We start from the raw sequence: 27,714 nt of genomic DNA on the forward strand, positions 1-27,714 counted from the left end.
TTTTGTGTGAAAGCTGCCTTTGTTTTTAATTTAATTACTTTGACATTTAGGTTTATTTTTTTCCTGCATGTTTTACAGTTTCCCATTCTTCTCTGTCAGATGCTCTGATCTTAAAGACAGATGAATGTGAAAAAAAAACCTTTGTGCAGCAGTTTTGAGCTTATAAATATGAGCCTTTCTTCTTGCACCTTTTCTCACACCCACGCTCACCCACTTGATTTACATCATCAGCCGTCGGGCTTCCTGCTGGGGCTGCTATTTCTTTATCTGTGGCCTACGCATGCCTGCACTCCCTCACTGTCCGAGGTCGCTCCGAGTCCTCACCCGACGGTGGTGGGATGCCTGTTAAGTAGTTAAAAAGTATAAAACAGTCATTTTAAACCAACTATTTGCATATTGGTATTACAGCGTTTGGAAGTTCAGCCCTAAAGCTAAATCTTTCCTCACAAACCACCCAAATATCTGAAGTGAAACTACAGATTTGATTGAAATACAACAAAAAAATGACAATTCCTATGATGAAAATTGTGTTTATTTGTCCAGTTAACGCGACAGAGGAAACACAGAAGAACTAGTGTTTGAGCTTTAGTTCACATTCATTTAATTCACAGTATGATTTGATGATAAGTCCAATTTGTTATAAAAGAGGACTTTCTAATAATAAATGCCCAAAAATCTTATTTTATACATGAAATTTGAGATATTTTTTGCATTTACTTTCAAAGGAATCAAAGCTTTAGTGTGACTTTCTTTAACTGTTGAACATAATCATAGAAATAATTCCTCTAAGTTCATTTTGTCTTCTTTTTAAATAATATGTTGAGGTTTCAATTATTTTTTCAGGAAGTTTACTTTGATCTCCTGACATGTTTGGATTGTCAACTGCCAGTCTTCTTCAGAGGGGTCTGCTGATCGCTTTGATGTGTCCTTGACTTCCGCGTAATATTTCCAACAAATTCTTGTTGGTTTCATTGTCAGGTTTAATTTTTTCAGGAAATTTACTTTGATCTCCTGACATGTTTTGACACATCAAAGTAGTCAGCAGACATGACAGGAGATCAAAGTAAATTTCCTTAAAAAAAGTTGTTTGAATAAAATCAAACCTTAACATTTTATTCAAAAATAAGAAAAACAGAAATTGCTGGAATTATTACGCGGAAGTCAAGGACACATCAAAGCGATCAGTTGAAAGTCGAAACATATCAGGAGTTCAAAGTAAATTTCCTGAAGAAAAGGAGTCTGAGAAAATGAAACCTTAACATATTAATCTAAATTAATGTATCTTTTTGAATATACTCAGTGGGTGTTTCCTCTAGTATCTCTCCCTCCCTCGCTTACACTCCTTCCTGTGTCATGCGGTATTCGAACACGCTTCCTCTCTCTGGGAACCCTTGGTTCAGACGTCGCCGCTTTTTCTGAGGTCGACTGACGTCGTCGTCGTCTTTTCCGTATCCTCCTCCCCCAGGAGTGAAGAGGCAGAACATGTCCTGTAGGGGGCGACGCACACCAAAGCATGGTGACATTAGACGATAAACTACTATTAAATAGCAAAAGTTACAAACACAAATGAAATATAGATACATTTATGAACTCTAAAACTGAGAAAATAACCAGCATTCAATGCTGTGCATTACATTTAATCTGATTGGTCGACTATGATGTGATGCATTTGATTGTTTTTCGTATTTCCACAAAAAACAAAAAATAATAATTTAGTCAGTAATGGTTGGGTGTAGAAATGTAACAAATTACTTATTTTAAAACATACTTATGTAAAATTACTGATTTTGAAATATACTCAAAGTACAAGGACCCATTAAAGCAACTCAATTACAGTAACGTGAATATTTGTAATCCGTTACTTTCACCTCTGATAAATACAAATCCACACATATCCCAGCATGTATTCTTATTAAGTGTTCATACTAGAGCAGACATGGGCAACTGGTGGCCCGGGGGCCATATGCGGCCCTCAGTCTAATTTTATGCAGCCCTTAAAGTAAACCTATGAAATTACAGAAAAATACACAAATCAAACGCAAGAATACATTCAGAAATACAAAGAATTACAACACTACAGAAAAATACAGTAAAAGACAAAAATGAACAAACTGACAACAGTAATACACAAAAAGCATTCAAAAGTGGTAGTTTCACATTGATTATTTTAAAACAACAAAAAGAACAATTTACTTCTTTTAAAATGTACTTACATACAAGTAAAATGATTGATTTACCCGTAAAAGAAACAATTACAGTAACGTGAGTACTTAATGAATTCAACTTATTACAAATGAATATATTGTGAGCCAAGAATATGTTTGTATTTTTTGTGTTTAACTAGTTTGAAAATAAACATTTTCTCCTGCTATAAAAACACTTTCTGCTATTTTATCTTTCTTTCTTTCTTTCTTTGGAAATGTTGCATGTGTTCCAGTTGAAAAAGCTTAAAAAAAGTCTTTAACCATCATCCCATTAGAAGAACTTACTGTATGTGTTACAGTGTGTTACAGACTTACTCCAGGCTGCAGACTGACACTGGTTTTGCCCCCCAGGTTAAGGATTCTTCCATCAGCTCTGTGGAGCAGGTTTAACCCTGGAGCACCGTCCTCACCCCCTGACACCCAGACAGAGAGAGAGACAGTCCATAAAACACTCACTTTTACACTAAAAAGTGTTTTAAAAACCCTGGTTTAGAGACAACGATTACCCAGGAGGCCGTAGGGCCGGGTGGATCTCCTCTCCGTCAGCACAGACAGAACAACCTCGTTCCTGAAGAGAAGTTTACGGATCACTCCGTCTCCGCCGCGGTATTTTCCTGCTCCGCCTGAACCAGGCCTCAGAGAGAAGTGTTTTAAAACCACTGGATACCTGCACACAACGTGACCACAACCATCTTTATATCTTATACCAGTGATTCTCAAATAGAGGTACGTGTACCCCTCGGGGTACACAGTGGCACTACAGGTGGTAATTAAGAGAGAGAGAGGAAAATTATCAAATGAAAGCAATAAAATATGGGGTTTTATAATGTTTATTTTTAGTCAAAAGTTATAAATATACAAATTATTACCAGCAACTCATAAAAGGACAACAATGACACACAAAGAACAGACAAACAACAACAAACTACACAAAATGACACCAAAAACACACACTAAGAGAGAAAAATACCATTACCAGCAACACACAAACAACATTAAAGACACACTAAATGAGAGAAATATACACAAGATCACTACGAAATACACAAAAATAACAGAATCACACAAAACGACATAAGAAACAACCAAACGACACCAAAAACACACACACTGAGATAGAATCATTTAGATAATAGTGACAACACACAAAAAACGACAACTAAAACACACAAAATATGAGAAAAAATATACTGAATAATGAAAAGAACAGACAAAAAAAAACAAAACACACAAAATGACACAAAAAACACAAAATTATGATAGAAATGATTTTGTTTAGAACATGAACTGAAAATACAAGGCCAGTCATTGTCCATCACCAGGAGGGAAATTACCAGAAATGATAAAAACTATAGAAAGTAATCTATTCAGAAGGCACTAAATGGTGTTTTATTCCACTTATTTACTAAATGAGACTTTTTAAAATGTGTTATCACTCATTATGATCTATAGTTGTTTTTTCTTATGCCACGCTGTTTGAAATCCTTTCCCACCTCTTTTCCAGGATCTCTGGGTCAGTGATGCGAGTGTTGGTCATGTGACTGTGGACTCCACTCCGCCCGTTCCAGCCCGGCCCTGCACCGGCCCCCCCGGCCACCGTCTCATAGTAGCCGACCCGCTCACTGCCAAAGGAGATGTTGTTCATGCAGCCCTGATGGGAGGAGGAGAAATGTGAATATTGTTCGAGCTCGATATGTAACAACGACCCAAGTTGTTATTAAAAAAATTTAATAAAACCCAAAATGTAAAATAGAAAGAGCTTTTGAAATAACAAAAGAACAATGGCAGAGTTATTGTGGAACAATATGGAAAAGCACTAAGTCACATACAGTATGAGTTTGCGTAGAAATGCTCGATGAAATGTTGGCGTTGTTCAGGGGATCAAGAAGCAAATCATTACCACATGTTCTATGAGTGTTTGAGGATGAAGAAATTTTGATGTGATTTACGTGAAATAATGGAGGAAAAATTTAACACAAAGTTGCCCAATCACTTTTTTCTTGGGAAGAGATGTTTGCATCATGGGGAATCTGATTCTGAATAACAATTATTTAGAATGATGGTAATAGCAGCAAAGAACAAGTTCTGATGAACCACGGCCGGGCCCGCGAAACGCCTCCAAGCTGAATTCCCGAGAATTCAGTGAAATGACTGGATTCCACCGAGTAAAACAAATTAAATTGTGCGACATTAAATTGTAATCTACGTTGAATTGCATTTGAAACGATATATCACACGACCATGTTCGATAAATTTAGAAATGACCTTTCAAAATGGTCCCCAAGAGACTTTTGACATCTGCTCATAGAATATCTGTCAAATTACAGCCCGATTCAACCAGCATTAACAGAGATGGGCCCCATTCATATATTGGTATGTGTCAATGATTCGGTTCCACCAACTGTTGCAATATTTGACTCACAAAAAAATGAGAAATCGACTTTAATGAAGAAAAAAGGGGGTGGGCCCCAGAGCCCCTAATTGAATTGTGTGAGGCATAATCGTAATCTAGGTTGAATTACTTTTGAAATGATACATCACACGACTATGTTCCCATAAATTTGGAAATTACCGGAAATAAGGTGTGGACCCCCAGACCCCGTTTCCAAAAAATTCATACCAAATTAAATCCCGATCTAACGAGAACTAACGGATGACTAGTCATTTGAAAAATGCTATTTATATATTGGTATGTGTCAATAATTCGTTACCACCAACCGTCGTAATATTTGACTCACAAATACAGTAAATGACAAAATCACTTGTTTTGTTTTTTTTATTTTGGGGCCCCAAATCGAAAATCAGGCTCCGAGCGTCGATGCGTACACATCCATGGATTATAGCTGCCACATTTCAGCATGATCCGTTCACAAATAACAGAGGAATAGTGATTTTAACTAGTGTACACAACAACAACAACAACAAAGTGGGGGCGTTTTGTGTCCAGTAGCACGAGTCAAACCCTGAACCTCCCTCAGTAAGCGAATAGATAGACATTAGATAGATGAATTAAATACAGTATATCAAAGGGAAAAAATGACCTATTTGTTTCATTTACAAGGATGTGGACAAACTGGGTCTCATTTATGGATAAAATGAAAAATTTTAAAATTTTGGGAACAAAAAGCACAGGTTGTCTCCGTCACTGAATATAAAAACAGTGAGCCTGCCATTTGTTTTGGAAAAGTGTTGAACTCTGTATAATTTTTTTTTCTTATTTTGGTTTTACACATCCTTGTTTTGAAACAAAAGGAAAAAGGCCAAAAAAAAAGAGGAGTAATAAGGTCTTGTTGTATTTTAATAAATGGCTCGATCTAGTTATGACTGTGTTTTCTGACCAAGATGTACAGCAAATAATACAGATGTATGTATGCACTGTAAAACTCTGAAAACTAAATAATATAAAAAAAGAACCTGAAATGTAATAACTGGTCAATAATGTAAAAAGCCCCAAACATAAAAACTTTTAACCTTTTTTAACACACACTTACGCACACAAACACAAGAAATAAGCCCTATAATCCATAAATCATTGACTCACTATGATGCAATACAATTATTACACTATTAGGGGAAAAATATGATTCCTGTCCCATAATGTAATAACAAAAAGCATCTTTTGACATTATTGACCAGTTTTACTTCATTTTTTTTTTTTAAAAATTTGAGTCGTCGTTACAAATCAGGCTCAAACAATGTTTTTTTCTCGTATACCTGTGAGGCTGCGCAGACCTCAAACGCTCTGAAGATGACGTCAACCACTCTCTGTGATGTGAGCACATTACCCCCGACCACTGCTGCATTCTGGGAAGGTTGGAGGATGGATCCAGGGGGGATGATGACTTTGATTGGAGCGAGGCAGCCCTGAGTATAAATAATGACATTAGATATATATGTATATCAGACAGCTATATGAGTGGATGATATTTACCTGGTTGAGAGGAATGTCCTGTCCCACCATGCAGCGTAGACAGTAGATGAGAGCAGAGAGGGTGATGGCTCGTGGAGCGTTACAGTTTCCCCAAACCTCCGTCCCCGTCCCAGTGAAGTCAAACAACGCACTGCCCTGGAAATACAGAGACACCTATACAGTAGCTGCTGCGCAGCAAAGATCGGGGCCAGGCAATTTCAGGCAAAACAAGACGTCAACTGTTAGCGTTTAAAGCCAGATTTCAAACAAAACTTCAGTTATTAAAGAAATCCTCCAGTGTTTTTACAAATGTGGCCTAAAACCTTTGAAATGTCCTTATTAGAAGATCTATGCCTAACAAAACACATTATTTTGCACCATATTAGTATTATTAACTTTTAAAAATGAAACTACTTTATTGTTGTAGAGCCTGTGCACCGCCATGTTTGAAGTGACATCATTGATGACGTGAATCGGCCCTTTTAGTCCATTGAGTTCTATAGGAGGTGAAGCTTTCAGGATCATTTAGCAGCTTTTTCAGTCAAAATTATAACTTGTGCTGCTTTGGGTTGCTCTAAAAATCAGTAAAAGTTAAAAAAGTTGATGTAAACCTCTTTTGTTTACTGAAATTTGATAAACAAAATCCGTCTTCTGAAAAAATCTGTGACCACAGGGGGCGACAGTTCCATCTCTGCTGTTTCGTAGACAACATGAAGAAGAGAAAAAGAGTAAAAATCCAGATTTAAACCATTAAAACAAACCTTCAACCATTTCTGACAAGAACGTGGGTTCTTTGCAGCAGACAGATTCTACTTGGGTCAGCATTAATGAGCAGCAGTGGATCCTGATTGTCTGTATTTACATGCCCGAAGTTCTTCTTCTCTTCTTCATGTCGTCTACAAAACAGCAGAGATGGAACTTTCGCCCCCTGGTGGTCACTGATTTTTTCGGCTCACGGATTTTGTTTATCAAATTTCGATAAACCAAAGATGTTTACATTGACTTTTTTAATTTACTGATTTTTAGAGCAACCCAAAGCAGCACAAGTTGTTATTTTGACTGAAAATGCTGCTTCACCTCCTATAGAACTCAATGGACTAAAAGGGGCGATTGGCGTCATCATTTAGATCATTTCAACACGGCAGAACACAGGCTCTCAAACAGTAAAGTATCCCCAGTTTTAAAAGTTAATAAAATTAATATGGTGCAAAATAATGTGTTTTGTTAGGCATAGATCTTCTAATAGGGACATTTCAAAGGTTTTAGGCCACATTTGTAAAAACAATGGAACACAAAATGTAACATGGAACTCAAGTGCAAAAATAATGTTTTAAAATTACTTTAAAAATGTTTTTCCTGAAGTTTTTTGGCACAAAATGTAAACAATGTTTCTTTATTTCCTGTATTTTTTTACTACTGCACTTTTACATTTGTTATTTGTGTAGGTAATTAGTTTAATTTAGGTTTTTTATTTTTATTTATTCATGAAATATGATGTTCCCTGTTAGTTCAATCAATTAGAAAATGTGTTATTTGTCAGGATTCTTTGGGGGGCAATGGGTGCAGGTGAAAGTTCACCTTTGTTCAAAGTGGGAAATAACCCAAAAAGGTTTTAGAACCACTGATGTAACTGCATGGATCCACCTTATCAAAGGCTACATTTAAATCTCCTTCCTGTTTACCTCCTCTTCGTTAATCTGAACCCGTAGTCTGATTGGTGTCCCGTCATCCATGAAATCCTCTGACTCCACCTCCAACGACCCGGTCTGTTGTCTCCGTTTTCCTGCGAAGTCCCTCAGCATGTCCCTCACTGCCAACTCAGCGTTACTCTGACACACAAACGCACAGGATTAGTTTACGCTACGCACATGTTACAGTCACACATACAAACAGTTCCCAGAGCTGACAAGTAACAAAGTACAAATACTTGTACTTAAGTAGTTTTTTTTCTGGTATTTGTACTTTACTTGAGTATTATGGTTTTTGATGAGTTTTGACTTTTACTTTTTAAAACAAATATCTGTACTTTCTACTCCTTACATTTTAAAAATGACCCTTTAAAATGACGTCATGGCGTAAAAAAACGCAAACCAACAACTGCCAACCTGGAGAAGACCAAAAAGTTGAATGGAAAATGTTGGTAGTTTGAGTTTTTTTTCTGTTAGGCAGGTCCATTAGTTTTATGGTTACCATTTTAAAGTTTTTAAAAATGTTAAACCCAAAGCCGCTCTGGGTTCAATTGAGCATTTGCATTTTTTTTCCTTGACACATTTTATTTACAAATTGTATTTATTATGAGTGTTAAATTCTCCAGGTGTTCAAAGTTAACAGATTTACCTTGTTTCCATGTACCAGTTTTCCACAAGTTCTTAAAGGTCCCATATCATGCTATTTTCTCCATCTGTTCTAAGAACCCCAAAAACATAATATTTGAGGTTTATTTTCCCAAACTCGCCTGTTTTCCAGAGTTTTAGCCTCTGAAAAGTTACTTTCTGAACAATTCTACACAAACAGGCTGATTTGCGTCCTGCATATTCATGAGTGGGCGTGTCTATAGACAGAACACTGACTTCCTCCTCCCCGCACGGTGACGTAGGGCCAGAGGACTGTAGAAAATACATACGTAGCACTGCGCGAAGGACGCTGACATGCTCACCTTTGTGGGAGTGTCTGTTTACATGTCAATCACGGCAGAGAGCTTCCTGGAGGCGCGGCTTCTCCAGCTCAGTGCTTCGTGAAATTCATCATCAAAGTGGGAACGCATCATCAAATTGGAGCGAGGTGTTTGTGCTCACCCTGTAGTAAGAAAGGAGCAAATCACCCTCTAACTAATGATCGATGGAATCAATGAAAAAAACACTTTGACCATGTGTATGAAGCCCTAATAACACTTTATGACGTTTAAAGCACAGAAAAATTGATTTAGCGTAACATGGGCCCTTTAAAAAATAAAAGATATGGAATTTGCTGATTTAAAAATCCTCTCTTATTATTGAAGTGACATTTGTTTTACTTTGTTTACTTAAGTACATTTGTACTTTTATACTTTTACTCAAGTAAAGGAGAAACTTCAATACTTTTACCAGCAAGTATCTATATTTTTACTAGAGTACTAAAGACTAGTACTTTTGCCACCTCTGACAGCTCCTATAGCGTTACCTGGATGTAGCCCATGTAGGCCTGAACCACCGCCAGCCCGTAGCTGTCTATCAGCTCCCCCACCAGCGTGCTGCCTCTCTGATTGGCTGCAACCTGGGCACGGAGATCTGACAGGTTGTCGTGGAGGTTACGAGTCCCAGAGCAGTCTGGGTACTGGGCCGGAGCCATCAGAGCTTCTGTTACAGCTGATATGAACAAAGACAGCAGGAAGGAAGCAGACAAATAGGAATAAAAACAATTAAAGACAAATGATATCCATGTTGTTCCTAGTAACAAAAATATGAATTAATAATTAAATTGAGTGAATTAATGACTGCTACCTGGAATTATTTATTTTTATTTAAAAATGATGTGTATATGTAGTTTTCTCTATAGGTATAGATATAATTGTATTTATTTCTATTGCAAATGGAGCCGGTACCAAAATACATTTCAGTGAATCTTAAATTCCTGAGTATTTCCTTTCGATGAATCAAAGGATCAAAAGCAGAGTCAAAAGTCTGAGAAGCATTTCTGACGTACCTTCCTCCTGGAAGATTCCACCAGTGACAAGTTTAAAAGACACAAACACGGCTCCCTCCTGCTGAAGGGAGGTGGAATGGGGGGGCATAGAGCCAGGAGTGATGCCTCCAATATCTGCATGGTGCCCCCTGCTGGCCACAAAGAAAACTGGACCACTCACTCCTTTATTAAACACCTTCACAGAGGCAAAGAAGAAGAAGAAATCTGTGAGAAAACAAATTAAATCCTGTTGGTACGGCCTTTAAGAACTGACTGGTGTGATGACGGTGAGGTCAGGAAGGTGGCTCCCCCCCGCACATGGATGGTTACTCAGAATCACATCGCCTTCCTTCAGCTTGGAACCCATCGACTTAATCTGTGCAGCCGTGGTGAAACAGAACATCATGAATGTGTGTAAAAAAAAAAAAAAGCAGCGTTTTTCCGTCAGCTACGGTCACCTGACCTGGTACTGGACCGTCTCCTGCATGGCCCCCAGGTGCACTGGGATGTGTGGAGCGTTGGACACCAGGCCTCCGTCAGGTCCAAACACAGCGCAGGAGAAGTCCAGACGCTCCTTGATGTTGGTGGATATGGAAGTTCTTTGGAGAACTCTGCCCATCTGCTCTGTGGAAGAAACCAAACGTAAACCTAACGGGCACCACACGATGGAGTGAAAATAAACTGGCTTCAGATCTACGGAAGATCTTCAAACATGTTCTCACTTTTGATATAAAGGAAGGGATTAGCAGACAACATTAAAGAGTAGCTGTAGTGAAAATGTATACATAAAAAAACTTATTTAATGTATTACCAATAAACAAAAAATGTGCAACTTTAAAAAAAAAAAAAAATTAAATTAAAGGACTTTTTAGAATGATTTTATACCTTGGGTCATAAACTATGTACTACAAACCGCCATTTTTGCCAGGTCCACACATTCGTTGATCAGCATGGCCTGTCACTTTAAATAAATGGTGCATTGTGGGAGGTAGAGGCGTAACCGTCTGTTTAAATTGCGGGAAGTGTAGTTTTTCTGTCTGCCCTTGGCATGAAGCGTATGTTAGGAGAGGATTAAATATCACCTTTCTCAGCAACTACCTGCTTCTTCAGCATGCAGAATCAGCCTAACAAACAGAACTGCTATTAGCAGTAGAAACGAGCCATGGCTGAGTAGTTAGGTGTTGAAAGTGCACAAATATGGCTAGCAACTGTGATGAAAGCTGCGTGAAAGGATATCTGTTCATTGACAGGTGCCCTAACCAACAGCTAAATTGTCCTGACAGAGTTCATCATTTAGCCACAAGGAAATAAGAGGGAACAATGTGGTGGGGGTGTGGTTAGTGCCACGACAGCCGACCATAGTGTCGCCTATAAGCATAAACGTAGTAGTGCTCTGAACAAGTACATTTACAAGCTGCATTGAAGGACTTTCGGTGAAGGAACTCTGTGGTTTCAGACATAACTTTGGCTTGGTGCCCATTAGCTTAGCGCATTAGCTTAGCCCGCAGACCCCTCTCATAGCAGTTCAGCTTGAAGCGGTCTTCGCATATCACCGAATTTGTCCAAATGTAAACGTAAGTGTGTATCCCGTACCGATATTATGGAGCTAAATAAATCCAAATAACTCAGATTTAGTGTCTTTTTTTGAACAGCTAACAGGAATGAACAAATGTGAGTCATATCCTGAACAAAATGGCCAGAATAACCCTAACCCGCAATGACCAAAATCGTTCTAAATAGTCCTTTTAATGTGTTTTTTTTTTTTTTAAAAAAGGTGAACATATTTTGTTTATTGATAATACATTAAACACATTTATTGTTATATACATTTCTACTACAGGTACGCTTTAAGCCACTTACCAGCTATGCTCATGAAGCGGTGGGAGAAAATGGAAAGCTGCACCGTGTTGAGCTCCGTGCCCAGAGCGCAGTGGGGGTCAGAGCCGACCGTCATGCAAACGTCTCCTCCCTCTGTTAGATGGGCCTCACAGCATGGCTCCACTAGGATGGTGCTGATGGAGAGCAGATAGGACACAGGATTACACACAAGGGAAGGGATGGACGTTATAGTCTGCATTGGACAATGTCTTTGTTTTTGTCTTCTAAAAATATAAACACTGGTGGGACGTTCTGAGATTTCTCACACCATGAGAAAATTGCTAAACAGCTAATTTAGAGGTAAAATTAAAAGTTTGTTCAAACTAAAAAACTCCTAGGTGATTATAATCTGAATAATATCCACTAATATCCAGAAGTTTATTCTTATTGCGCCATAGTTTATAGTCATCTTAAAGATGTTTTAATCAGAAATAAAATGGGTTAAAAGTGACCAAAAATTGGTGGAAAAGGTGGTGAAATGGGATTTGAAAAAAAATTTAAAAATGAAATTGATTAAAAGCTGCAAATTGGAGTGGCCAAAAACAGACAGAAAAATTGGTAAAAAGGGTTCAAAGTGTTAATAATGGAACAATTAGTTTAAACTGCCAAATAATAAGCATGACAAATTGTGAATGTGGTTAAATTGGCGGCAAAAAAAGCATGAAATGTGGTGAGGAGAAGTTAAAAGTGACAATAAAGGGTCAACATATGCAACATCAGGTGGAAAAGTGGTGGAAAGGGTTTAAGAGTGCTGAAAATGTCTTGAATGTGGAAAAAAAGTGCAGAAAAGGAATTGAAATTGGCAGAAATTGGAGTATTGTAGCAAAAAACACATGAAAAGGAGCAAAAATATGGCAAGTGTGATGTAGTTGCAGAAAAAAAAATGGTAAAAATGTGCAAAAATGGGCTTAAGTTGTTAAAAAAAATCTTCTTTGTTCCTTGAAAGCATCTGGCGACCCCTTCCCAGTGTCTCGCGACCCCAAGGTTGAGAACCCCTTCTCTAGGAGATGGTCAATACAATCTGATGCATTCTGCTAGTAAAACTGTGGGGTTTATCATCGATCAGGTGTACGTTTGGTCAAAATAATATTTCAGATCAAAAGCTTGTAACTTTTAAAAACTGTTTAAAATGCGACAAATATCAGGATCAAAGGTTGAGTATCTAAAAGAAACTTGGGGATTGATTATTTGGGTTGTGTATGTGCGTGCCTGTTTTTGTCAATGATGATGGCCGGTCCCTGTATGCTGTGACCACAGGGAAGCTCCTCCCACAGATACACGCTGGTGTTCAGGTAACCGCCCTCAAAGTAGCACTTTGTCATCTACACAAAAGGCAGATGTTTCATCATAAAGATCAAAAACAGAAGTTTTATTCTAGATTTAAACTCTGCTGCTGTGTTTACCTTCACAGGTTTGGCGTGTTTCTCTCCAGACTTGGTCGTGTACACTGACTTAATTCCAGATTTCCCACAACCCCTGACTCTGATGTCATCCACCATGATGGCTCTGTCTGGGATGGTGAATCCAAACTCCTTTAAATACCTGAAAAACAGGTGAAAGCTTGTGTGTAGCCGGTGTTGAAAAGGTAAACTTTTGTAAGCAGGAAAAGGAGAAGAGAATTAACCGCTTAGTGAAGGCGCTCCTGAAGTCCCCGGCTCGACAGGAACGGGCATTGCTGGGGTATCCGGCCGCTGTGACCATCAGAGCACAGTCGGTTCCTTCATAACGCAAGTGGAGGAAAACCTCGGTGGTTATCTGAGCGCTGAAAGAGAAAGAATAATTCCAGCAAGTTCATTTTGTCTTCTTTTTAAATATGTTTAAGTTTATTCAGACAACTTTTTTTCAGGAAGTTTACTTTGATCTCCTGACAAGTTTTAACTGTCAACTGTCAGTCTTCTTCAGAGGCATCTGCTGATCACTTGGACACAGTCCTGTCCTTGACTTCCACATAATAGTTCCAGTAACCTAATCTTGTCTTTTTTTTTAATAATATGTTAAGGATGAATTTTTTTACGGAAATTTATTTTGATCTCTTGACATGTTTTGACACATCAAAGCGTCAGGAGGTCAAAGTAAATTTCCTGAATAAATGAAGCATGAACATATTATTGAAAAAGAACTTGCTGGGATTATTACACAGAAGTCAAGGACACATCAAAACGATCAGCAGATGCCTCTGAAGAAGACTGGCAGTTGACAGTCGAAACATGTCAGGAAATCAAAGTAAATTTCTGAGCGATGAAAGAGTGCAAATTACTTTTGTCTTCTTTTTTAATAATATGTTAAGATTTCATTTATTCAGACAAGTTTTATTTCAGGAAATTTACTTTGATCTCCTGACATGTCCTGGCCTGTCTGGCATGTCTCCTAGCATTGGACACATCAAAGTGTTCAGCAGGCGCCTTTGAAGAAGACTGGCAGTGGACGGTAGAAACATGTCAGGAGATCAAAGTAAACTTCCTGAAAAAAGTTGTCTATAAAAATAAATGAAATCTTAACACATTACTCAAGAATAGAGAAAACGGGTAACAGCATTGGTTACCAAACTGGGGGCGCGCTGTTGGTTCTAACCTCACAAAGCCACGCGCACACAGCGTGTCCTGGCAGCGTTTCCTGAGCCGTTCCACCCTCTGGTCCAGCTCGCTAAAGGAACCGTGTTCGTACTGCAGTGAGCACGGTTCCTGCTCCTCCTCCACCACGTCAGCCAGAGCCAGACCGTAGGCCGACAGCACACCGCTGTACCTGCAACACACACACAAAAAAAACACTCACTTCCATCCTTCCAGTGCAACACGACATGATGTAATTTTAGGAGAATAAAGTTGTATCCCAATAAAATCCTAATTTTATGAGATTAATGTAATAATATTTCAAGATGAAAGTTGTTATATTTTGAGAATAAAATTGTAATTTTATAAGATCAAGTCATAATATTTTGAAGTTAAAATCGTAATATTTCTAGAATAAAGTCGTAATTTAATAAGATTTGAGTCGTAATATTTCTAGGAATAATAATAATAATTCTAGGAAGTCAATTTTATTAGATTTAAATTGTAATATTTTGAGATTAAAGTTTTAATATTTCAAAATTAAAGTCGTAATATTTCAACATCAAAGTTGTAATATTTCAAGATTAAAGTTGTAATATTTCAAGATCAAAGTTGTAATATTTCAAGATCAAAGTTGTAATATTTCAAGATTAAAGTTGTAATATTTCAAGATTAAAGTCGTTATATTTTGAGAAAAAATATTTTATTCGATTAGTCATAATATTTCAAGATCAAAGCTGTAATATTTCTAGACTAAATTTGTAATTTCATGAAAACAGTCATTTCTGAATAAAATTGTAATTTTATGAGATTAATGTCAATATTTCAAAATTAAAATTTTAATTTTATTAAAGTTGGAATATTTCTAGAATAAAGTCATAATTTTCTGAGAATAAATTTTAAATCCAAACAGGATGGTGTGTGTGTTTTGATCACTTATGAGAATATGAGGTATTTAGTGAGATATTTATCTTTAGGTTTCACACATGGTGAAATACTGAGGCTTTTGGCCCCTCATCACCACACTGTTTTATATCACTTTAAGAACTTTAAAGACACTTTGTAAACGTTTGTGTTGGTTCCGACTTAAGAACCAGACTGGTGTGGAGCAAATAGTCTTTTTAGTGGAGGAGGAAGTGGCTTAAAGTGGTCGACTTCCTGTGCAACACGACGTCGAGTTTGAATCGTACTTGTGTATGAAGACGGTCTTCATCCCCAGGGCTCGTGCGATGGCGCAGGCGTGTTGTCCACCAGCTCCTCCAAAGCAGGCCAGCACATGCTGAGATGTATCGTGACCTTTGGCCTATAAAAGCGTTTTTTAGGCTTTAAATGGAGACAAAATACACAATCTGTGACAGAAAAAGCTAAAAACCTGTGTGAGAGCTCTGATTGGTCGACACATAGCCTCGTTAGCAACCCGAATGAAGCCCATAGCAACCTCCTCCACACTCATCTCTGATTGGCTCTGTGGCAGCACGCTGTCGTCTGAGTGGTCGGTTCCGTTAGCTGCAACCTTCACAGGAAGTGGAATAGGTTAGTCTCACTCATCAATGTTGTTCAAACACAGAAAGTCAATATTTCAGATAAAGTGTTTGCCTTTGATGGCTTTGATGACAGGAAGTGGTTGATCTCTGTGGTGAGGAGACGGAAATGGTTCATGGTTTCATCCAAAGACAGCGGCTCATCCTCTCCTGGTCCAAAGATCTTTGGGAACAATGACGGGAGGAGGCGACCTAAAGCTAAGTTAGCATCAGTCACAGTCAGTGGGCCACCTGAGGAAACAGGAAATCAACAGAAATTATACAAGAATATAACTATTCCTTACTGTTACATTCCTATTTTGACCCCAAACCACATATTTAGTGTTTAAAATACAGGAAAACTGTGGATTTAATAAGTTATGTAAGCTGGAGCTGCTGAGGTGACACACTAAAGCGCTAAAGCAACACTAGAGTCACATTTCACAGACACATTTCCACCTGAAGACAATGAAAATAGAATGAAATCATGCTTGGATGCTATGCCCGTCTCAACTTCATGAACCCAAGTCTGAAATTTAAAACCACAGTTTGAAGCTAGAACAGGATTAAATAAAACAGTTTATTTAGTGAGCATGGAGGAGAAAACAGCAGCAACAGAGGAAGAGAAGAGGAAACAAATAAAAAAGGTTAGTCATTACAATCATGATATTAAGACAGCATATTAGGGCCACAAAATAAATATCTGGGCACTACAAGATTAAAGTCGTATAATAAAAAAATAAAGCTGTCATTTTATGATAATATTTTGAGAATAATGTAATAACATTTCTAGATTAAATTCATAATTTCATTAGATTAAAGTTATCATTTCATTAAAGTCATATTTCAAGAATAAAGTCGTAATTTTATTAGATAAAAGTAATAAAATTGTAAGATTAGAGTTGTGATATTTCAAGATTAGTCATAATATTTCCAGAATAAAGACACAAGTTAATATATTAAAGTTGTAATATTTCAAGATTAGTCATAATATTTCTAGAATAAAGTCATAATTTAATAGATTAAAGTTGTAATATTTCAAGATTAAAGTCGTAATTTATTAAATTAACGTCATAATATTTCTAGAATGAAGTCGTAATTTTATTAGAGTAAAGCAATAATATTTTAAGTCTAAAGTTGTAATATTTCTAGATTAAAGTTGTAATATTTCTAGAAAAAAGTTGTAATATTTCAAGATTAAAGTTGTAATTTTATTAGATTAAAGTTGTAATATTTCAAGATTAAAGTCGTAATTTTATTAGATTAAAGTTGTAATATTTCAAGATTAAAGTCGTAATTTATTAAATTAAAGTTGTAATTTTATTAGATTAAAGTTGTAATATTTCAAGATTAAAGTCGTAATTTTATTAGATTAAAGTTGTAATATTTCAAGATTAAAGTCGTAATTTATTAAATTAACGTCATAATATTTCGAGAATAAAGTCGTAATTTTATTAGATTAAAGTAATAATATTTTAAGATTAAAGTTGTAATATTTCTAGATTAAAGTCGTAATTTTATTAGATGAAAGTTGTAATATTTCAAGATTAAAGTCGTAATTTATTAAATTAACGTCATAATATTTCAAGAATAAAGTCGTAATTTTATTAGATTAAAGTAATAATATTTTAAGATTAAAGTTGTAATATTTCTAGATTAAAGTTGTAATATTTCTAGATGAAAGTTGTAATATTTCAAGATTAAAGTCGTAATTTATTAAGTTAACGTCATATTTCGAGAATAAAGTCGTAATTTTATTAGATTAAAGTAATAATATTTTAAGATTAAAGTTGTAATATTTCTAGATTAAAATTGTAATATTTCTAGAAAAAAGTTGTAATACTTCAAGATTAAAGTCGTAATTTTATTAGATTAAAGTCATACTATTTCTAGATTAAAGTTATAATTTTATTAGATTAAAGTCATACTATTTCTAGATTAAAGTTGTAATATTATTAGATTAAAGTAATAATATTTTAATATTAAAGATGTAATTTTATTAGATTAAAGTCATACTAATTAAAGTAATAATTCTAGATTAAAGGGCGACCGTGGCTCAGGTGGTAGTGGGTCGTCTTTTGATCGAGAGGTTGGGGGTTCGATCCCAGTACCTGACTATGTGTCGAAGTGTCCTTGGGCAAGACACTGAACCCTAAGTTGCTCCCAGTGGTCGACTAGCGCCTTGCATGGCAGTCCTGTCCCACTGGTGTGTGAATGTGAGAGTGATTGGGTGAATGAGCTGATATGTAAAGCACTTTGAGACTGTTTCAGTGTGGCGATAAAGCGCTATATAAATCAAGTCCATTTACCATAATATTTAAAGATTAAAGTTGTAATATTTCTAGAAAAAAGTTGCAACAGTTCTAGAATAAAGTTGTAATTTTATTAGATTAAAGTCGGAATTGTCTGAGAGTAAAATTTAAATCTAAACAGGATGTTGTGTGTGTTCTGTTCACTGGTACGTTATGAGAATGTGGAACATTTAGTGAGATTATATTTGTCTTTAGGTTTCACACATGGTGAAATATTGAGTCTTTTGGCCCATCATCATCATCATCATCATCATCATCATCACTTTAAAGACTTTAAAACGACTTGTTTTTGCGTTTGTTCCGACTGAAGAACCAGACAGGTTTGGAACAAATGGCCTCTTTAGTGGAGGAGTTTTTAAAGATACAGCTTTATTCTCATAAAATCATGACTCTATTCTCAAAATATTACAAATTTAATCTAAAAATATGACTTTCATCTAATAAATGTATGATTTTAATCTAATAAAATTGCAACTTTAATCTCAAAATTCTACGTCTTTAATCTCGTAGTACTTGGATTTATTTTCATTTTAATGTGGCCCTAACAGTCTGTAGATGTATGTCTACCAGTTTACATATTATACAACAAACAAACCTTTTCTGTAACAAGCAGGTCCTGGATGTGCTCCAGCAGATTCTGGTCCAACTACGAACATTCCCGATCTGAAATAAATTAAAAACATAAATTCAATAAATAACAATTGAACTACAAGATCACAAAACCTACAATGTCTCAACGTTTTAGGCACAAATTAATAGTTTGAAGAAAAAAAAACACCAGTGAAAATACTTTTTAATGATCTCAGTAAGTATAACTCCTGTATTTGATGTTCAGGTTAATATTTGATCATATCTGTTACAGTAGCTCCTGCCACTATAGAACATAGACACGTGCATAGTAAATATGTAACCTGAAAAACAGTCGTGATCCTCCGCCTGCAGCCACAGTGTTGATGTCCAGCTGTGGCGCCTGCAGCGTCACTCCAGCTGTGGTAGCCTCGAACACGTGCTCGTACTGGCCGGCGTAGCGACTCACGTCAGTGGAGGTTCCTGTTAGAAAACAATACATTAAGTTTAGGGATTATTTAAATGTTTTTTTTTTGAATGACTTTAGTGTGTTCCAGGCACATTTATGTCATATTCATAGCTTTTAAACAGGTTAGTGTAGTAAAAAAAGTGCTTGTATCAACAAAATGTGGTGAAAACAATGTCAGGAAGTTGATATAACTGCACGACACACACACACACACACTGACCACCCATATCAAAGCCAATCACAGGTTTGTCCTCCCCGTGGCTGTAAGAAGTGATGGCGTAGCCGACCACGCCCCCTGCTGGGCCGGACAGTACAGCCCGCGAGCCGCAAAAGCGCTCCATGGGAGTGAGACCTCCATCAGACTGCATGAACAACACGTCCACGTCCTGTGGAAAGATCACATGGTTTTTAAAGTGTGGGAACAAAGAGAGGAGGTTGTAATTTTTCTACAGAAAATAATTCATTCTCTACACATCATGGGAAATTATTATATAATAATAATACATTATAACTAGAATATTTGTATTTCCTGAATGCTAGTAAAGATACAGGCACTGGCCCGCATCGTCAAACACTGCATTAGCATTAGCCAAGCAATAGCATTACCACTAACATAGCATTAACCAAGCAATAGCATTAACACTAACATAGCAGTAACCTGGCAATAGCATTAACACGAACGTAGCATTTACTTAGCAATAGTATTAGCCTACCATTAGCTAGAATTAACCTAACATTATATAGCATTAGCATTGACCTAATATTAGCATTAACATTAACCAAGTATTATCCTAGCAATAGCATTAACACTAACGTAGCATTAACTTAGCAATAGTATTAGGATAGCATTAGCAACCATTAAACTTACACTAGATATAATTAGCACTAACATAATATTAGCATTAACATTACGCTAACAATAGCATTAACACTAACATAGCAATAACCTAGCAATACCTTTAACTTAATATAAACTAGCCTAGTATTACCCTAACATTAGATAGCATTAGCCCAGCATGAACCTAACATAGCATTATTGTTAACAGCAACTAGCATTAGCCTAATATTAGCATTACCTAGAATTAACACTAACATAGAAGTAACCTAGCAATAGAATTAACCTAATATTAACTAGCTTAGCATTACTCTAACATAGCATTATCATTAACAGTAGCTAACATTAGCATTACCTAGCATTAATCCAGCATTAACATTAACTAAATGTTAACCTAGCAATAGCTTAGCATTAGCATCAACTTCACATTAACATAGCATTACTGGATTAACATTTGGTTAGCATTAACAGCAGCATAACATTAGCCTAGCCAATGAACAGAATGTGAAATACTGCAGAACATATGATACAAATTGTTGAAATAGGTTGTAGGATCTAAAAGAACATAAAGTTAATAAATAAGACTAATTAATGAAATACAAATTTTAATATTTTTTTTATCAGATAAAGACATTAGTGTAGGCCTGATAGATCAATAAATCAAACATAATTTGCTCGAAAAAGATGTAAAAGGTTGAAATTGCGGCTAGAAAATTTGTTTTAATCTCCGCTGTCACATCAGTTAGGTGCATTGCATTGTGGGATGTGGAGTCCTGGATGCATAGAAGAGTTTTCCTTCATTCTTACTGTGATAAGTCCATAAAAAACACCAGAAATGCAACTTTTCCAACAATGTTAATAAAAACAAAAATGTTTTTACTGTGGAGAAAAAAACCAAAAACTTTCAAGCAGCAATTTCAACCTTTTAAAATGATATTTGGTTTATTCATCTGAGGCCAATACTATGTCTTTATTTGGCTAAAACTTGCACAAATCACTGAAGGTTTCAAATAATGTCCGTTATGAGTTATTATACAACTTTATTATCAGAGTAAAGTTGTTCTAAAAGTGATATTCTACAGCAGCAAACCTTCAGTCCTCCCTTGAATCCGGAGGTGAATCCTTTCAAATACTGTCTGATTTTAGGTGTGAGGTAGGCGTCGGCACACACGGTGTAACCTCTGGGAACCGCCCTCACCATCGGCATCACCTCACTGGACAGAGACACCTGAGTGAAACCCAGACGCTGTGCCAGAGCACCTACGGCTTTCTCATGATCAGACCAGCTGCAGCGCAAAAAGAAAGGACAAAAAGAATTAACAAATCATCAGAACTGTGCACATTACAACATCATGCATTTAATATCTGAGAGAACAGCAAATGAATCCAAGATAGTGAAACAAGTGTGGGTTTGTTTTAGGTTTCAAAGAAGGTTGAGAGCTGAACAAATGTAAGTCGACTCAGGGGAAGAAAAACATGAACTTCCACCCACTAAGCCACGGGAACAAAGACGACTATTGCTACAAACAAACAAACTGTGCTGCAACTTTCAGCACAAAAATCTGATGATAACGGATGCGAGGGCCACATTATCTACATTCACACAAAAATAAAGACCAATCTGAGCAACAGCACAGGAAAGAACAAAGGGTTTGGTCTGATTTTGTGTGTTTTTTGGGGTTAACTTTGTAGCTTTTGTAGACATTTTTAAAAGAATTTCTGCGATTATGTATTGTTATTGTAGTTTTTTTTTTTTTTTTTGGCTCTAGTGGCCTTTATATGACAGTTGCTAGACAGGAAGGGGGTCAGAGAGAGCAGGGAATGACACGCAGGAAGGGGTCCCAGGCCGGGAATCGAACCTGGACCCGCTGCAGGTGAGGAACTATAGCCTCTGTACATGGGGCGGGCGCTCTACCCACTGAGCTACGCACCGCCCCGTTATTGTAGTTTTAGTGTATTTTCTTATCATTTAGAGTATTTTTGAATACTATTCTGTGATATTGTGCATTTTTGTTGTCATTTTAGTGTATTTCTCAGTCAATTTACAGATTCTAGTTATCTATTTGTATGTTTTTTGGTTTAATTTTGTATATTTTTGTTGTTTTGTGTATTTTTGTCGACATTTTTAAATGTATTTCTGCAATTGTTTTTTGTTGTCATTTTAATGTATTTCTCAATCAATTTGTATGTTATTTGGTTTAATTTTGTGTATTTTTGTTGTTTTGGTAGACATTTTTTAAATTTTATTCTGGGATTGAGTTTTTTGTTGTCACTTTAGTGTATTTTTTTATCATTTAATGTATTTCCGTCGTTATTTTTTATATATTGTTCTGTGATGGTGTATTTTTGCTGTCACTTTAGTGTATTTTTCTCTCAATTTGTGTATTTTAGTCAGCGATTTCTGTGTTTTAAGATACATTTTGAGTGTTTTTGGAGACATTTTTTAAATTTCTTTCTATGATTGTATATTTTTGTGCATTTTTGAAGGCACTGTGTGTATTTTGGGAGTCATTTTGAATATCTTTCTGTGATATTGTGTATTTTCGTTGTTTTTTTCTGTATTTAGTCAATGCACGACAGAGATTTAAAAGTTGCAGAAAGAATGAAAGGGGAGGAGAGAACAAAATGTACCACTGACGTGTATGAATGTAGCAGGAGAACAGCCAGGCTGCTGATCCCACGAGACAAAACTCCTCTCAAATCTTTCTCTACTTGCTCTAAATCCAGCTCCCTCCACACCTCCAGAGAATCCCCTGTGCTTCCTAAGAAACACACAAACGAATCACACGGTTTAGGTCAAACAACAGATCCAGAATGTTCCGTTTACTCTGCTACAACACCTGTAACAACACGTCTGGGCTTTTTACTCGTCAGCTGACAGCCCCTCTGCTTTAGAACGACTCGCTCGTCCACCTCAATCACCTCCTCGTACAAAACATCAGGCACCGACACCTCCTGTTGTGGACACACACACACATAAGGTGGTGGGTTCAAACTTTTGCTGTAAAGTGTTTTAGCGCTACTGGATCAGATCATTGTGGTTCATTGTTTCTACTTGGTTGTGATTGATGGCTATAAAAATGACAACACTCCACTCAAAATCCTGTTTTAATCTTTTGAACAACTTTTATCGTAGACCTTCAGTGAAGCTGTGCAGATAAGTAACTACTTGAGAGCTAATGATGATACAACTGGCCTGAAGCCAAAGTTCAGCTCCTGAACCTCAGCCCCATTACAGCAGCGTAATAACTAAACCATTGTGTAGCAGCGGAACAAACCACTGTCCCATTTCACTTCATGTGTGGAATTTGCATTGATCTGAGGATAATAAATGTACTCACATTTTTTACCACAGTGTTCTCGCCAGCGCTGTTGAGCGTAGGGACCCCCTACGCTGTGATTTTGATCTCCTACGCTGTGAATTTGATCTCCTATCCTGTGATTTTGATCTCCTACGCTGCGATTTTGATCCCCTATGCTGTGATTTTGATCTCCCACGCTGAGACTTTGATCTCCCACGCTGTGATTTTGATCTCCTACGCTGTGATTTTGATCTCCTACGATGTAATTTTGATCTCCTACGATGTAATTTTGATCTCCTACGATGTGATTTTGTCCCCTACGCTGTGATTTTGATCTCCTACGCTGTGATTTTGTCCCCTACGCTGTGATTTTGTCCCCTACACTGTGATTTTGTCCCCTACACTGTGATTTTGTCCCCTACGCTGAGATTTTGATCTCCTACGCTGTGATTTTGATCTCCTACGCTGTGATTTTGTCCCCTACGCTAAGATTTAGTTCCCCTACGATGTAATGTCCCCCTAATTTTATGTTGTTCTTTTTTTTTTTTTATAAATCAGTACCATCTTAATAATTACTGCACACAAAAAGGAAAAAGCTCCTGGTGAGAACCCTGTAAATACTATTTGTGAGCTCCATAAAACATGGATATTAGATTATGTGGTGACGCACCACATCAAACAGCTTGGGCCTGGCCTGGGTGCCGATGTGCAGCAGGTCCTTGAAACCCTTGGTCAATAGCAGGGCCGTCCTCTCCCCCTCCCTCTCCAGGAGTGCATTGGTTGCCACGGTAGTGCCCATCCTGATCCAGCCAATCAAGGACGTGTCCACGGGCTGATCGCGAGGGAACGGCGTCCCTGTTTCCTATCAAAGAAACCACAGATGATGATGATAATGGGGGATCGTGTTCCTCAGACGTTCAAATGCACAGGTAAAAATCTATTGTTTATCAAACCTCCTCTAGGACCCTGCGGATCCCCTCAGTGGGTGCATCCTGGTAGTTCTGGGGGTCTCTGGACAGCAGCTTGAGAACCCGCTCTCTGCCATCAGGCAATCGGGCGAACACATCAGTGAAGGTTCCACCTCGATCGATGGCAAAGTCAAACTTCTTCTTAGTCCCAGCCATGGAGAAGATGAAGTTGTTCTGGAACTGAGGCCTGATATCACTGAGCTGATAGTAGAGGGTTCAGATTAGAAACATTCATAAACTCATTAACAGCTGCTGCCAAGATAACACTTTACAACATACGAGAGTCATTAACTTTCTAGCAAAGACTTCAAGGGTTCAGAAACATTTTGGTTACGACTGAGACGCACTGAAAAACAACACAGTTAATCGCTTTTTTTTTTTTGCACTTTAAAGCTGATATTTGGAGTTTCTGAGAAATCTATGTACGATACTTTTGAAATGCGAAAAAATACCTAGTCTTTTACTATGGTTTACTACCGGTGGTCATTCATATACATTAATGTATATAAGTCCCGCCTTCGTCCATAGACCCCTATACAAATGCAAGAAAGCGCCGACTTCGCCCAGCCAATAGGCTTCGACTTCCTGCAGCGGTCCACTGTCAATGCTTGTGCACCGTCACAACAGCAAACAGGTATCACTGAGCAGCAGCAGCATAGCGTCATGGAGGAGCGCTCCGAAACTCCAGTTCCAACGTATGAAGTTTCTACTAAAAAAGAAAAGAAAAGTCCGGGGACAAAGCTTGTCAATAAACATCTTTGTGATTGCAACACAATTGATCTCTGAGCTGCTTTTCAAAGGGGGAGGGACTTTTAAAAGGATTCCAAACGAACCAGGATTTGGCGACAGGTAATAAACATGTTTTAATCAAAAGTTATGGCACTCTAACAATAAATGTGTAGTTTTTGTAGTTGTGGGACTTTGTTATGTTTTGCAACGCACGTGCACAAACGTAGAGGCGTAGCTTCTGGTAGATTGGCAGAGGCAGGGGAGGAAGTAGAGCTGTTGGGGGCGGGACATCGAGACGTTCTCTCAGAAACTCCAGATAGCAGCTTTAAGTACGAGTTCCCGGTATACAGTACCCCTTAGCACTGATGCACAGACCACAACACAAGAAATGTGAGAACCCGAGGAGAGAACGTTGCTATGCTTCGTGAACGTTAATTTTAGTTCAAATAAAAAAATAAAAAAAAAACAGATGGTGCTAATTGTGCTATACTTTATTTCCATAAAACATATTGGGCACTTTTATAGATGCATGTGGTTACTTATCTTTTTCCTTTTTTAAGAATTTAAGAATTTACCAGAATCAGCATATTTTGTAGAAGCAGAAGTTAAACTTTTTTGAAAAATTTAATTTGACAATTTGATAAACATACCACTTGTTTTTGATATTTGGACTTGAATTACAGTTATTTACGATTTAAAAAGTATTTTATACCATTTAGAAATGTGTAATTATTGATATCGCAATGTCGTATTGTTTAGTATCGGGATATATCGTATTGTGAAAGGCAAATCGTGAATCTTTTCGTATAATCGGATTATGACAACGTACTCCATACTCCATATGGAGTTATAAACATTTGTAATGATATGGCATAAATAGCTCAAAGATCCCAGTTGAGAACCGCTGCGCTATAACTATGACAAGTCTTTCATTTGGCCCTGTATGAGGCCACAACCTTGAGGTTGGAGACCACTTTTGCAGAGCGAGTTGACAGGTTTTTAAATCTGAGGGAAACCCTGAACCTCACAACCAAAAGTCGATAGCACTTTATTTTCATGAAACGTACTTCTATAGATGTAAAAAAATAAAAAATAAATTAAGAACTTAGCAGAATCAGAATATTTTGCATAAGTTACACTTTTTTGAAAAATGCAATTTGATCAACATATCACTTGTTTTTTATATTGGGTCTTGATTTACAGTTAGTTACCATTTACTTGATCTTGCAAGTTAAAAAAAAAAAAATCAATAAATTATATTTCACATTAGTTTGTACATGTAAAGGTGAAATTTGCAATTATTGATGCTTATGTATTATATTGTTTAGTATCAGGATACTGTATGTTGTATCGTGACAAGCAAATCGTATCGTATTGTCAGATTCATAACAATGTACACCCCTGGTATCATATACTGTAGATCAGTGGTTCCCACACTTTTCACCATCCTGTACCCCTTCAGACGTCTAACCTGAAGCCATGTACCCCCTACTCCTGCACACTGAAAAAACACAATGATGTTATGTCATATACAGTGAAAATTATCTCTGAATTTTACCCCGTCATTGAACACTGAATTAGCATTAGCCTAGCATTACCATTAGCATTATCGTTAACATTGACTAGCATTGACATTTTCTATCACTAGCATTAGCCTAGCATTAACATTAGCATAGCAAAAAACATTAGCATTTGCTCGCTATAACCTAGCATTAGCGTAGCAATAACATTTGCATTTGATAACATTACCATTAGCATTAGTACCCCCCTATGTCAATTTGCGTACTCCTGGGGGTACCCGTACCCCACTTTGGGAACCTAGGCTGTGGATGTATGTTTGTTTAATTGGTGCATTGGTCCCCATATGGATCTATAATAATTTGTAATGATATGACATGAATAGCTCAAGATAAATAAATAAAAAAAACTACATACAAATTAAGGGTGCAAGAAAAAAAAAAAAGAAAGTTATCCTATCAATTCAAAAAATGTCCAAATCAATTTTCTTAAATCATGTTTTTAAAGAAAAAACATTTATTTGCGCTAACATATACATAGCACATATTTTCATAAAACATACTGGGCACTTTTACAGATATATGTGGTTAATTTTTTTATTTTTTAAAAACAATTTCAGAACAGAATCAGAATCTTTTGTAGAAGCAAAAGTTGAACTTTTTTTGAAAATGTAATTTGACAGTTTGCTAAACATTCCAATTGTTTTATATATATATATATATATTTGCACTTAAATTACAGTTAGATACCATTTACTTGTTCTTGCAAGTTTTTAAAAAACTGAAAAAATTGTATTTCATACCATTTTTTTTAGTTGTAAAGGGTGAAATGTGTAATTATTGATTTTGCAATGCTATATTATAATTAGTATCGGGATATATCGTATCATGACATGCAAATCGTGAATCGTATCGTGAGAGTCATGGCATTGCACAGCTCTAGTCATTTTAAAAATGCACGTGCAGGTCTGAGCAGATGTAGCCTACAGAAATTCAACATGAACTGGTTCTACAGACATAAAGGTTTATGCTACAGACCAAAACCCACCTGCACACACACTAACTGACCTGGGTCTGTAGTTTGAATCCTAAACAGCAGCTGTTAGCGCTCGGAGGCTCTAAAAACACACATTTCACTCACCTGTTCGCACACACACGATGCTAATCTTTGCTAATCCAAACTAATTCATTGATTCCTCTTCTTTTCTCCGTCGAGCTGCTCACAAATAAAACCCAGAGACTTAAACTCAAAGACCCGCCCAGCAGAAGGAGGGCTAAACACCGCCCACCGGCT

At 36.9% G+C, this 27,714-nt stretch overlaps 1 protein-coding gene across 1 annotated transcript; it reads right to left on the bottom strand.

The window, feature by feature from the left end:
* Positions 1-514: 514 nt before the first annotated feature.
* Positions 515-27,714, bottom strand: oplah (5-oxoprolinase, ATP-hydrolysing). The gene is made up of 28 exons (XM_028435052.1): positions 27,562-27,714; positions 24,160-24,375; positions 23,877-24,068; positions 22,745-22,859; positions 22,543-22,666; positions 20,995-21,190; positions 19,290-19,455; positions 18,945-19,083; positions 18,629-18,696; positions 15,798-15,973; positions 15,574-15,714; positions 15,392-15,504; positions 14,224-14,394; positions 13,277-13,414; positions 13,056-13,194; positions 12,862-12,974; positions 11,635-11,786; positions 10,238-10,398; positions 10,049-10,150; positions 9,796-9,970; positions 9,274-9,458; positions 7,797-7,943; positions 6,136-6,270; positions 5,919-6,068; positions 3,698-3,855; positions 2,711-2,871; positions 2,520-2,617; positions 515-1,487 (listed from the first exon to the last, which is right to left on the bottom strand). The coding sequence occupies exons 2-28, from the start codon at positions 24,328-24,330 to the stop codon at positions 1,335-1,337; spliced, it is 3,939 nt and encodes a 1,312-aa protein (XP_028290853.1). The 5' UTR covers positions 24,331-24,375; positions 27,562-27,714; the 3' UTR covers positions 515-1,334.

The sequence above is a fragment of the Gouania willdenowi genome, chromosome 20, assembly GCF_900634775.1.
Source record: "Gouania willdenowi chromosome 20, fGouWil2.1, whole genome shotgun sequence".
NCBI classification, from domain to species: domain Eukaryota; kingdom Metazoa; phylum Chordata; class Actinopteri; order Blenniiformes; family Gobiesocidae; genus Gouania; species Gouania willdenowi.